The sequence below is a fragment of the Mustela lutreola genome, chromosome 9, assembly GCF_030435805.1.
Source record: "Mustela lutreola isolate mMusLut2 chromosome 9, mMusLut2.pri, whole genome shotgun sequence".
In the NCBI taxonomy this organism is placed as follows: Eukaryota; Metazoa; Chordata; class Mammalia; order Carnivora; family Mustelidae; genus Mustela; species Mustela lutreola.
Genome location: NC_081298.1, coordinates 11,757,447 through 11,770,989, shown reverse-complemented (window position 1 = coordinate 11,770,989; position 13,543 = coordinate 11,757,447). Strand labels below are relative to the sequence as shown.

Here is a 13,543-nt window from a genome sequence, read left to right as displayed (position 1 = left end):
CCAGCCCGGTGCCGCATTGTCTCTCCATGTCCTTGCATCTGAGTCTTGCTCAGCATGGGTAGGAATGGATGACGAAGAGTGCTGAAATGATACGTAGGAGGACAGACAGCGGCAGGCCTCACTCAAGACAAAGGAAAACTTAGATTCCCTAAGGTGAAGATTTACAAAAGTGTCCAAAGGACCTACGTGGTCAGTGTTTAAGACAGAATGGATTTTATTCTACTTTAAAAAGTACGTATGCGGGCGCCTGGGTGGCTCAGTGGTTTAAGCCGCTGCCTTCAGCTCAGGTCATGATCTCGGGGTGCTGGGATCGAGTCCCGCATCGGGCTCTCTGCTCAGTGGGGAGCCTGCTTCCCTCTGTCTCTCTCTGCCTGCCTCTCCGTCTACTTGTGATTTCTCTCTGTCAAATAAATAAATAAATAAAATCTTTAAAAAAAAAAAAAAAAAAAGTACATATGCTTTCTCTCTTTGTTCTTTGTAAGATCTCCAGAAAAGAATACAAGTCACACAGCTCAAAAATGAAAATTGGGTCCAACAGACCAGGAAGAACAATAAAAATCGAAGTATCCAATTTTCAATTTTAGTTTAAGCCCCACCTAAATACGTCCCTGGCCCAAATGAACATAAGATTCAAAACCAGAAGAGCTATGTGTATTTATTTTTAAACAAGTACTATTTTTTAAAAAAAGGTACAATTTTTTTTTTTTGAAGTCTGTCTCCTACCACCACCACCAAGAGAAACTACTTTTAAAACTTGATGCAGGGCGCCTGGGTGGCTCAGTGGGTTAAGCCGCTGCCTTGGGCTCAGGTCATGATCTCAGGGTCCTGGGATCGAGTCCCGCATCGGGCTTTCTGCTCAGCAGGGAGCCTGCTTCTCTCTCTCTCTCTCTCTCTCTCTCTCTCTCTCTGCCTGCTTCTCCATCTACTTGTGATTTCTCTCTGTCAAATAAATAAATAAAATCTTTAAAAAAAAAAAAAAACTTGATGCAGCCTTCAACACAGAAACTATGTGCAACCAAACATACACACAGGCACACATACATACACACAGAAGGCACTTCTACTGACTTAAACACAAACAGGATCACACTATCTACAAAATTACAGCTCTAAGGTTCTTTTTTTTTTTTTTTTAAAGGTTTTATTTATTTATTTGACAGACAGAGATGACAAGTAGGCAGAGAGGCAGGCAGAGAGACAGGAGGAAGCAGGCTCTCCACGGAGCAGAGAGCCCGATGAGGGGCTCGATCCCAGGACCCTGGGATCATGACCTGAGCCGAAGGCAGAGGCTTTAACCCACTGAGCCACCCAGGCACCCCACAGCTCTAAGGTTCTTAATCCCCTTCCTACCCTGAGAGCGTGGGCCTCCTTTCATGCCTATGTGTACAGATCCACCATGCCCTGCCAACACGAAGCTAGCTCCTGTTTTGTCTATTACAAATACTGTATTAGCCATCCTGCTCCTAGCAGCTCACACACTGAATAAGTCATTCCTTATTACCATAAACCTTAGATTTAAGAACAAACAAAAACCAAAAAGCATATTCCTAACGCAGGACCTTTACACAGGCTGCTGCCATTCTTCTGCTTCTGTCTGGTCTCTGCTTCAATGCTGCTTCCTCAGAGAGAACTTCTCTGAACACATCACTGTCACTCCAATTTAAAGGAGACATCTGGGGTGCCTGGGTGGTGTAGTCCGTTAGGTGACGGACTCCTGGTTTCAGCTTAGGTCATGATCTCGGGGTCACAGGATCGAGCCCCACATTGGACTCTACACTCAGCACAGAGTCCACTTGAAATGCTCTTTCCCTCTCTCTGTGCCCCTCTGATTTATGCGTGCTCTCTCTCTCTCTCTCAAATAATAAATGAATAAATAAAAAAGACATCTGACACTCTCATAATACTTGCTACTTCCCACCCTAGCACTCACTGCACCCTGATGATTCTAATGTTAACATTTGTCAGCTGTTCAATGAAACCCCACCAGGGAAGTGATACGGCTGTGGTTTTTTCCCTCAGGGCCTAGCACGATGCCTATCGTCAAGGGACCTGACTGTATCTGCCTTGTAGACAGAAACTGCTGTCTTTATTAGCCAAGTTCTAGAGAACATGAATTGATCCAACACAAAATCACATGCCCTACAAACCGTCAACAGCAAAACGAACAATTTGCTTAAGATTATAATTTCCAACCCTGGCAGGCCGGGGGCAAACACAATGCTCACACGCTGTTGGCAGAGGTCGAAAATGATACCATCTTTCTAGTGGGGAATGGGGCCATCTACACTGCCATGCATTTCCACTCCAGGTCCGTGGCTCATAAAAACAGTCTCAGACTTGCACAAAGATTTAACTACAACAGTGTTCTTCACTACCTATTTTCTAACACTCTGTAGCCATTAAAAAGTGCTCAGATGCCAGCTGAGTTTGCGTCCTCCCAGGAATTATAAGCAACAGGCTTGACAGTATATTCATGATAAGCAGTTCTGTGAAAAAAAGTGGTTACCATACAGTATCACCCCACTTCTGTTAAACAGATGCATGTATTTACTTAAATATGCAGTGACATCCACCAAAATATTTAATTTTTAAATTTTTATGGTCACATGCATTAACTGTAAGTAAAGCAACTTAAAGATACCTTTTTAAAAAAATATTTTATTTATTTGAGAGAGAGAGCACAGGCAGGGGGAGCAGCAGGCAAAGTGAGAGGGAGAAGCAGGCCCCTTGTGGGGCAGGGAGCCAGGCATGGGTTTGACCCCAGGACCCTAGGATCACAACCCAAACTGAGGACAGATGCTTAACGAACTGAGGCGCCCAGGTGCCCCTAAAGATACCTTCTAAAATTATCCCCCTTGGGGCACGTGGGACTCCAACTCTTGATTTCAGCTCAGGTCATGATCTTAGGACCCTAAGATCGAGTCCTGAGATCAATGCCCAAGTTGGGCTCCGTACTAGGTGTGCAGCCTACTTGGGATTTTCTCGCTCGCTCCCTCTCCCTTTGCCCCTCCCAGCTCACCTGCGCGTATGCTTTCTTTCTCTTAAAATTCATTAATTAATTAAAATAAAAAACAAAAATGTCTCTCTTCACGTCCTACTACCCACCCACCCAGGAGGCCTGGTAAATCACTGAGGCTAAGTGTTTCATTAATCAGCACAAAGGAAGTCTCATCGGACTCAGTGATTCTAGTTTCTGCAGCACTGGTTACACCAGTCTCAGCCATTCTGAAGGGCACTGTCTCTATCTCAAACCATAGAGAACTAGAACAGGGGCTCAAGGAGATTTACCAGTACTCTCAGCAAAGCTCTGTCCACATGCCAGATGAGCCCGTGAAGCTCAGCTCAGGAGAACACGTCCCTCCCCCTCCGCCCCGTCAGGCAGGAGCTGACCACGCTGCTCCAGGGCCACGGGGTCCGACTGGAGACACCCAACGGGTACCTGCCCTTTTCAACAATACAGGGAGAACTTCTAAGCAGGATTCAAAGTGGGGTGGCCGCTTGAGGGGGAAGCATTGAGAATACTTAGGACCAGGGGTGCCCAAACCCTGATCGAGCTTTAGAGCTACTCCAAGAGCACATTTAAAAAGGAAAAGAAAAAATAAAAAAAGAAAGAAAAGCAAAAGACAGACTCCTATTAGAATCATGTGGGTTGGACCAAGGAATTTTTTTTTTTTTAAACTTCTCAAGTGGTTCTGAAGCAGACAGCCCACATACCAGTGTTCAGCGATCGTTTAACAACTGCTGGCTACGAAAAACTGAGAAATAACTACCCCATCTGACTCCAATTACATTAGCACCAAAGTGAAGTCAAAAAATGCAAAACCTCCAAAATGACTCAGATTATACTACCTACTGCCTCTGACAAAGCTCACGAGTGAGAAACTTGTCCCTTTAACTCCATGAAATCACCCTCTTCTAAATTACAGTCCCTTCTTTTACTTGGTCCTCAGTAGACCCTGGAAACAGATCATCTGTTTTAAAATGTGTGACACACCATAAAGAAAAAGTCAGACTTTCTAAGGCTATGTTCCTATTCAGTCACAAGGCGTTACAGATTTTTAAAACCTGGCCCCCAAATTCTTTGACACTCTTCTCATCCAGAAGTAGGGTTCTTAACATTGTCGATGTACTAAAAGCAACTGAATCTGTACATTTAAAACAGTTAAAACTGCTGAATTTATGCAGTGTGAATTTCATCTAATTAATAAAAAGGGAGGTTTCTGTATTTCCACCTTTTGAATCTGGACTCTGTGCCTCCTTGACCTATAGAATATAGCAGAAGCAATGCTATGGGGATTTCTGAGCTTAGCCCTTAAGAAATTGGAAGCTGCTTCCTTTCCTGTCTTCTAGGATACTCGCTCTTAGAAGCCAGCACCATACCATGAGGATGGGGAAGCAGCCTCTGCTCAAGTTAACAGAAACAGAGGTACTCGGGCCAGAGCCCCTGCCGAGCTCCCAGCTGACGCCAGCACCACTCCCAGCCGAGTGAGGGAGTCATCTTGAAAATGGATGCTTTGGCGCCTGCGGAACCACCTCAGCCAAAGATATGGGGAGAAGAGACCATCTCCCGTGCAGAGCCCTGCCTAAACTGCAGATATGTGAGCAAAATAAATGCCAAGAGGTGTTAAGCCACTAGGTTTTGTAATGGTCTGTTATGCAGCAAGAGGTAACTAGCACTTCAACGTAACAGAGCAGCTGGTCAAAAAATGGCTGTAGAAAATTCTGAGCTGGTACCGTAAACTGCAGTAGATTCGGACACGCACGATCTTTTGCACCGAAGAATTCATCCACGCATGGGCTTCGCAATTCAACTGAGTCGCAATCTTTCTACCATGTTCACTCAAAACTATACCACGGAGGAAAAAAGGCATCTTTCTTGATAAAACATTTTCTTAAGGGGGTGGGGGGGAGGCCAGAAAGCTACAGAGCACAAAATCATGTACGATACCAAACAGCAAACATTACAGACAGCTCTCAATGCATCTTCTCAGAAAAAGCCCCCAAGAGGATGCCTCTCCCCACACACCTGCTCGCCCAGCCGCCTCCCCTCCGGCCTCTCGGGCGGCGGCTCACTCTGCAGGGTCCGTAAGGCTTTCGCAGCTGCGTCATGTTTTGCCGCCTGTCTTGTCTTGCCTTTCCCGTTAAATTGCTGTCCTCCCACGGAAAGCTCAACTTGATAAAGTAAAGGTGGTACTGGAAATGGGTAAAAATACCTGAAAGTAAAAAGAGGGTTAGCGGAGTTACAACCTTAGATTGTTAAGTCACCTGTATGTTCCTCCTTGGTAAATTCTGCGTCTTGCCCTCATCACGGGTCCTAAATCACATCAGGCTTCCTTGCCGTTAAGGACTCCTCCTCAATACACACAGAGATTTCGTAGGCTTACACCGGATTAGAACTGGCACACAGGATGAGCAAATACTATTTAGGCAACAACCTTATGTTCCACATTTTCTCAGGTCAGAGCCACACTGCTAGTGAGGATTATGCTCAGGCCCTTGCTAGAGATAGTTTTGTTTTTAAGGATTTTATTTATTCATTTGCAAGAGAGGGAGACAGAGAAAGAGAGCATAGGCAGGCAAGAGCCAGAGGGAGGGGGAAAAGCAAAGTCCCTGCTGAGCTGGGAGCCTGACACGGGGCTCCATCCCAGGACCTGGGAATCATGACCTGAGCTTAACCATCTGAGCCACCTAGGTGCCCCTAGTAAAAAGTACCAGCACAATTAAGACTGACTTTAACAGGGGCGCCTGGGTGGCTCAGTGGGTTAAGCCACTGCCTTCGGCTCAGGTCATGATCCCAGGGTCCTGGGATCGAGTCCCGAATCGGGCTCTCTGCTCAGCGGGGAGCCTGCTTCCTCCTCTCTCTCTCTGACTGCCTCTCTGCCTACTTGTGATCTCTGTCAAATAAATAAATAAATTCTTTAAAAAAAAAAAAAAAATAGACTGACTTTAACATTTGGCAAGCCTACAGATGACCAAATCATGATGTGCTCCACAATCTACAGATTTTATTCTTCCATGGCAAATATGAGCTACATTTTCATCTGTATTTAAAACAAACAGATACATACCTCGGGGGATAAGCACCTCCTCTCATGTTGTAGTTGTAGGTGGACTGCATCCGAGAGTATGGGTCGACAGGCTTGTACATGGGTTTTTTTCCCAGTCTCATGCACAGTGCATTTAGCTCTACTGTAGGGGTTATGCTTTCTGCAACACAGAATCAACACAGAGAACTGGCTGTTTTCTGACATGAGAATGACGGTCACTAAAATCAGAAAGAACAGCATGCTTTCTACTAACTGGACTCATAATGCATTTCATGAAAGGATCTAAGTACTTCACTGCTAGGCATCACGTCAGGAAATCCAAGAATCTGCTGCGATTTCTAGATATTAATACACAGTCAACAGCACAAAATACACTGTAAGGGCTACCAGAGGGGCAACAACTAGCACAAGATGTTATCAGTGAAAGCCACTCATTCCAGTTATTAGAAATCAGTTCTAGTGCACATCAAAATCCACGATTAAAAAAAAATCCCTTATGACTGTCCAGATCATTTTACTGTTTGGGAATCCTTAGCCAATAATCCTGACTGTACTGACTTGCTGGGTTATTGCCTTACAGTTAGAAGTAGGTTTATGCACACTATTTCACAGAATGATGCGCGTATTAAATACTAACTGGATGCAAAGCACTGTGCTTAAGGGGATATAATTCTTGCCCAAGAGGATTCAAATAACACAAACACTCTCAAAAATTACTACACAACAGGATATGTGTGCTATAAGGAAAGATGTGGAATCACTGAGGAAGAGACAAGTAAATTGTATCTGGAGAAGACAGATGAGGGTCGCAAAATATTCAGGTATTTCCAATCTCAGTATTTACATTGGGATTTGACCTGTGAGAATACTTGTAGGAAAATGAGTTCTGTTGCCATATAAACAAGAGCAAGTAAAGTTATCTCAGAATTATCAACTGTAAAAATGCACACTGTTCTCTCTAACTTTTTTTCCTCTCAGTTCATCCAGTTCATAAACCATAAAACACATGTAAAAAAGAAAACCCAGGCTGGAAAGAGTAGTGTCAGTGCACAATCACATTTGAAAACAACACTTTCACATCAAACACAGAACAACACTAGCAATGGCAAAGTTCAACTTAAATGCACACAAAAATCCACTTTAATATGCCTCTTTAGGATGTATGTAGAGGAAAATAAAAAATGACTTGATTCTGTACTATAACTGGTTCAACTAAATTTAGTACATGAATCAAATCTATAAGGGTATCTTTGGGTTTGCAAAATCAGAGGGTCACAGAAGTAACCAGCTTCTCTCTTCCTAACATAAGAATTTTACTTTTTATATGATTCATACAGTTGCATTTTAATGTAACCTAAGTCATCTTAAGAGCAGTTCAGACCCAGAAAATTTACCTGCAGTAGAGAATGAATCTGAAACACCACAAAGAAATTAAAAGCAACAAGAAAGGTGTGGCCAAGAGCCCTTGGATTTCTTCCTGTGTCCAAAGGGCCCGGGACGGCCTGGTGTGCCTGACAGGTCAGAGCCGCTCCCACCCACCAAGGTACGTCAGTGGTTCCCAAGCGTTTATCAGACGTTCTTCTCTATTCGTCTTCTCCCAGCTTGGATCCCTTGTTTGAAGAGATATTATCTACTAAAAGTATTTAAGTAATAAATATTCAAGTTATTTTCTCATTCTGTTTAATGATCAGGAGACATGTACTGACAATCAGGGTTTCTGATCAACGTCTTATAACTGGTATTTCCACACAGGGTTGAAGTGATTCCAGCTAAGGCCTACATGCTTGGCAATCAGTACAACCCTATCGAGGAACAAAAGATATTTTCGCTAAGCTTTTCTGAAACCTTGAAAATTGTTTGGTAACACCCCCCACCTCTCAGGACCTTCTTTCCAGATCCTCAGGAGTCACGGGACCAGAGATTGGGAACCAATGCTTTAGATTTTGAGTATGGTTAAGGATTCTGAAAAGGTAAGCGTTTGCCACTGGTAGTGTAGAAACTGTGCTTTCAAAGTCAACAAGTTAGTTAAGAAAGAATTCATATACATACTGTACGGGTACCTCTAAACACACTTTTGAAAGGAACCTGTCTTGGCCCACGCATAATACCTGGATTCCTTCCTTCGCTACGAAAAGGGCGGACTATGGGTTTAGGAAATTTTGTTCCTTCCAAAGCTTTGGCAGCAGCTGTGTGCTGGGCTTTTTTAATACTAGTTCCTTCAGCTTCCCAGTGCTGATCTCCAAGTGTTAGCTGTACTGTAAACACCTACAAATGAAAATTGTGAGCTCTCAATTCATGATACCTGATGTTGACTACAGTATGTCACTTGGACCTTGAACATTTCTTAGGGCCTTGGTTTAAAAGGCCTGATCATTATCTTGGCAATTTATCCCTTCATCCCCATTTTTTGTTGTTTTTATAAACACCTATATATATATATATATATATATACACATATACATCATTGACCAGCATTGAATAGCATTCTATGACAAAACTATGCTTTGAAAAATGGGGGTAAGCACAGAGATTAAGCAATGTTTCCCTACATATTAAATATTAGACACTGATTATTTGGAAGTCATCCAAATAGAAACTGTCTTCCAACTATTTCTCATGGAAGAAATACAGCAAACTTGATTTAGACACATAGTAGTATCTCATATAAATTTAGACATTTGTTTTGATGTTCTCATGAATGTGTGGTCTCTTGTGTGAAAACACAATCCCAGAAGGACTAAAACTGGCATAAATTTGGGAACATCACCCAGGCTCTTAAAATGCTGCCTTCTACTTTCCTAAAACTTTATTATTCAGACACTCCCTCCACCTTCAGAAGAAAATCTGATCCACAGCAAGCAAAGATCTAGAAACGTTTCTGAACTCAAGGAGGCATCCGACACAGCAAATTCTGTCTTTAGCAAATGCTGACAATGGCAAGTCTCTTTATTTTTAAGCATAAAGGTAACCCAAATACATATTCCATTCTTAAAATTAGGTTATGTTAATCCTATCAGAACTGAATTAATACTCGGTCAAAAAATATGACCCATCATACCACAGTGGTTCTCTAACTTTGGTGCTCATCCAGGAGGCCTGGTAAAATACACATGCCCAGGGATTTTGACTGAGGAGTAAGAGGGGAGACCGGAGCATATGTATCTTTAGTAAACTCCCCTCATCATTCCGACGTACGTGAAGTTTGAGACTCACTAGTGTGGAATTTAGCAAAACCAACTGGAGCTTTTATTTTTCTGCTTCTCTTTATCACTGACTAGCACCCTGTTGCATCTACAAATAATCTACGTAAGAAACGCTGATGTGAATACATCCACATCATCTGAAAATGTCCAGATCATTGAAACTGGGCACCTAAAGGGATGGGTGCGACTTGCCTTCACAGCCGATTTTTCTTGTAGGTCTTAACTTCAGGATTCCCCCAGTACACAGCTTCCACTAAAGGGGAAAAATTAAAAAATCCTCATCCCACTGAACCCTTAGGGGGTCCCCTGAATTAAAGCTGCAGTTCACAAGGTTACTCATTTAGCACTAAGAGCACGAACTCAAACCCGCGGCTAGCCCGAGCAGCCAAAGAGCAGGTGCCCGCAGCGCTGAGCAATCCCCCGGGCAGTTCATGATCCTTTCATGGAAAGACACTGAGGGGAAAAAGCTAAAAAAACAAAGAGTTAATTTTATCAACAGTCTTGCCTTTCTCCAGCACTTTCCCCATCCGCGCTGTTGCCGCTCTGCTGCCTCCCACGTGGAGGGTTGGTAGCGAGGTTACAATCTAGGTTTTAATAGAATTAAAAGATATCACTCCACTGACTTTTTAAAGAGTCTAACAGTCACCTAGGAGGGAGTCACTTTTCCTCTTTCAGTAACTTGAAGATTAAAAAAAAAACGGGGGAGGGGCCAGTTACAGATTGAACACACAGCCAAATTACCTACAGTACCACTAAAGTTTAAATGATAAGTACATATTTCAAAAAATACCAAAACAGTTAATAAAGGGAATCCCAAAGTTAAGGTCCGCAAAAAAAATCCTGCAGCAGAAACAGAACAGTTATAGAAAATCACTAATTGCCTTCCAAAAGTAAAGAAACATTTCAAATATGATCATGCTTTAGAATGTTAAAACTAACTTCACCTGAGTAGAAATTTCTGTGTTTCTTAAATGCATAATGATAATGACTACCATTTCTGAAGCACTCACTAACTGCCAGGCACTGTGCTCCACACTTTTAACATACAGTCTCTCATTTAATTCTCACAGTAGGCCTATTTGGGTAGGTATTATCCCCATTTTACAGAAGAGACTGAGGTTCCAAAAAAAGTAGTAACTTGCCCAAGGTCACATAGCTACAAGAAGCTGAGATTTACACCCAGATCTGTCTCACACCAAAGGGGACTCACCTAACCACACTTTGGTGCCTACTTAGGACTGTGGCTGATGTTACTTTTAGTCACACGAAATGGGAAACTTGATTCAAGGTTTGAGGTTTGCATGTCAAGAAAAATGAGGTATAAAGAGACCAATAACTCATCCTTAATTATATTATCTTTACTGCAAAGCTAGGATCAGAAATAGGAGATCCGATTCCTTCTCTCTGATACCATACCCTCTCTCACACTGCAGCTGCAAAGATAAAGCCAGATATACACACATTTAAGTTCCAAGATTTACATTAGCAGAGATATCAAACAAGCTTCAAAGACTGAGGTCCTGAATAAAAAATAGTAAAAATTTAAATTACAGTCAGTCTTCCATTCTCTAAGGTATGAGGAAAGGCAAGGATAAGTGAAATCAGAGACTACCCAAAGGACTCCCTCTGAGACTAATTTCTAACCCTCATCTTCAAACCTTTTACCTGGATTGCTAACAAGTGGCGGGATGGATTTCCTGTTCCCCTCCTCTCCCTGCCTGGTCTAAGGTACACGTGCAAACAAGCAGGAAAGGAGTCAGAGGCAGGCTATAGCCAGGAGGCCCAGAGCCTGGAAAATTCACAGGAAATCATTCACAGGTGCTTGGGAATTCTCTATTCAGAGTCCTAAACACAACCACACAATAACTGGAATTTTAAAAGCCATACATCCCCAAAAGAAGCATGTCTTTCCTTTGACCCATTCTGCAAGGATGAAGAGAAGTGACTTGCCAAAAATCTAGACTTTTGCATCTCTGGAAGACAGCCTCAGTGGTTGGAAAGTACATATTCTGAATCACAGCACCACTTGGAGCAACATAAAGACAGAAAACATTCCTGGTGGGTTATAAATGCACAAGCAGTATGGACAATATTTACCTTACAGTGAGCTGGACCTTGCTCACGCAAAAGCTTATACTCAGGCTGAATCTTGTTGAAACGGGCTAACTCATTCACAAGACACATTGGGGTTTTCTCTTTGGGGTGTGCCATGCTAGAAGGAACTGAAAAATAACGTCAGAGCAATAAAGTCAACTAGCAGTGTACAGTACTGCTGCTCTCCCGGGGATCAGAAGAGGGAACACAACGGTCTAAGGAGGCAGGGCAGCAGCGCCGCTCAGCTGCAAACCGCGCTGGGCCGCCTGCCTGAAGGCATGGCTGGGGTCTGCTCTGAACCGGCCCAAGCCAGGGACCCCAGGAGAGCATGTCTTCCAAAGAGAGAGAACCATGGCAGCAAGCAAGATTTGAAATCAGATGAAGCACGGTTATTATAACCAACCACGGGAACAACACGGAGGTCTTGTGAGCCCAGACACTCGTTACCACAAGAGCCGTCAGCCCGACCCTGTCAGTTATTGCACAAAGCTCAACGTGCCAATGCCATTTCTCAAACAACGACTGTCGTGTTCCACACGGCTACCTTCTCGTTCCTGGGGCATCCCCTAGTCTTATCTCCAGAGGCTGCCATCCTCAGACTTTATCTACTTCTGAGACTTACACAAGTTAAATAAAATGGCCTTGGCAGGCAGGAGTTTTACAAAGTGAGTAGGATGTGGATATAAGAATACATTAGAAGAAAACGCAATAAATCCCAAAGGACTGAAACAGTCTGTGACATTTCCTTTGAAGATGGTCTCCAACAGCAAATTTGGGGAAAACTGAACGTGCTGGGTATTATGACAAGTCAAGATGGCTCTCTGGTGAGCCGTCCAAGGAAGCCTCGAGGTAGGGTGAGAGATGCCATGCAGGTCAGAGGGGGAGAGCCAACACTCTAAGAACAGGTTTACAAAGTAAAGGAAATGAGAAATGGAGGAGGAAATGCAAGGGAAATTGTCAGGCACAACGGGCTGAAAGAATTTGTTAGAAGGTGACTCTGCTATGGAGACACCCATGCTGGCACCCCATATAATCGGTTTTGCCACTCTGGGGAAGGGTTGGGAAGCTGAATATTGTATTCAGGATTATTTATTTTTCAGGTGTTTCAAGTCTTTTCTCATCAACAAGCACATTTATTTATAAACTTTTTTTTCTAAACTAATCTCTGCACCCAATGTGGGGCTCGAACTTACAACCCCGAGATCAAGGGTCGCATGTTCTTCAGACTGAGCCAGCCACAAGCCCCATCAACGAACACATTTAGTTCATCTTTATTTTCCTAACAGTCAGATTTAAATGCTTCTGAACTTATTTCCTCTTCAAAAATCTGTGCTTCTTCATTCAATTTCTAATTGGTCCTCACTGTGATTTCTGAACTACCTCTGAAATCACAACTTAAACTTACTTGTTCAAAATAAAAATTAACAAATGCTAATGCACTCTCTTGCTTTCCAGTAAATACGGCTGTTCCCTTGCTTGGGATATAATCTTACAGACATTTAAAACAAGGGCTGCAACATACAAGAATTCTTTGTCAGTTCTGGGAAATAATTTAAAAAGCAGAATTTTTCCATACAACAATACAAATCCAAAGTGGTATTTACTGTTCAATCCTTTCTGCCGGCCACCACTTTATAATAAGCTAGGTTTTATAGTTCAGTTTTCAATTCCCTTTCTTAACACTTTGAAATGATCTGTCAACTCAGGCTTCCGACAAACCAGTATACAACCGATGTTTTACATCTGGAATAAAGCAGCATGGGTGTAAATATTTTCTTCTGCTTTGTGAAGGTAATGTGAGAGCTCCCTACATCTCCAATCTACTTATCAGATCAAAAAACAGGGTAAGAAAACATTTGAAAAAGAAGACACTTGGATTCATACGCTTACCTGCAGCTGCACTGGTGGGTGTAAGAGATGCAGAGGGTAAAGCAGAGTTTTGAATAGGTCTACCTGCATTTTCAGAGGGCAGAGAGCTAGCAGTAGAAGGAATACTCATCAAAGGCTGGGAGAGAAGAGACTGGTTCTTGTTCAGTATTTGGCTCCCTGAGAGAGCAGCAGATGGGTTCTGAACTTGCACTTGAACTTGAGACATGGTCACTTTCAACAAAAGTGAACAACTGCAGGTAAACAGCTTTCAGTGCAGGTTAATTCAGTGCTATGAAGTCTAAAGTTCTACCTAAAAGTTGTAAGGGAAAG

The 13,543-nt window shown here is 42.8% G+C and overlaps 1 protein-coding gene across 8 annotated transcripts in view; it reads right to left on the bottom strand.

Annotated features, from left to right (window-relative positions):
- Positions 1–13,543, bottom strand: part of STAU1 (staufen double-stranded RNA binding protein 1) — a 56,114-nt gene that overhangs the window by 25,227 nt on the left and 17,344 nt on the right. For 3 of the 8 annotated variants that reach the window (XM_059132882.1, XM_059132880.1, XM_059132881.1), the window contains exons 3-7: positions 13,235–13,523; positions 11,348–11,472; positions 8,156–8,312; positions 6,069–6,207; positions 5,027–5,213 (exon numbers count right to left, since the gene is read on the bottom strand). In XM_059132882.1, coding sequence (XP_058988865.1) covers positions 5,027–5,213; positions 6,069–6,207; positions 8,156–8,312; positions 11,348–11,472; positions 13,235–13,439 — 813 coding nt within the window. In that variant the 5' untranslated portion in view covers positions 13,440–13,523. Of the gene's footprint in view, positions 1–5,026; positions 5,214–6,068; positions 6,208–8,155; positions 8,313–11,347; positions 11,473–13,234; positions 13,524–13,543 lie in introns of those variants that run through there. The other 5 variants (XM_059132883.1, XM_059132884.1, XM_059132885.1 and 2 more) reach the window with 4 other exon arrangements.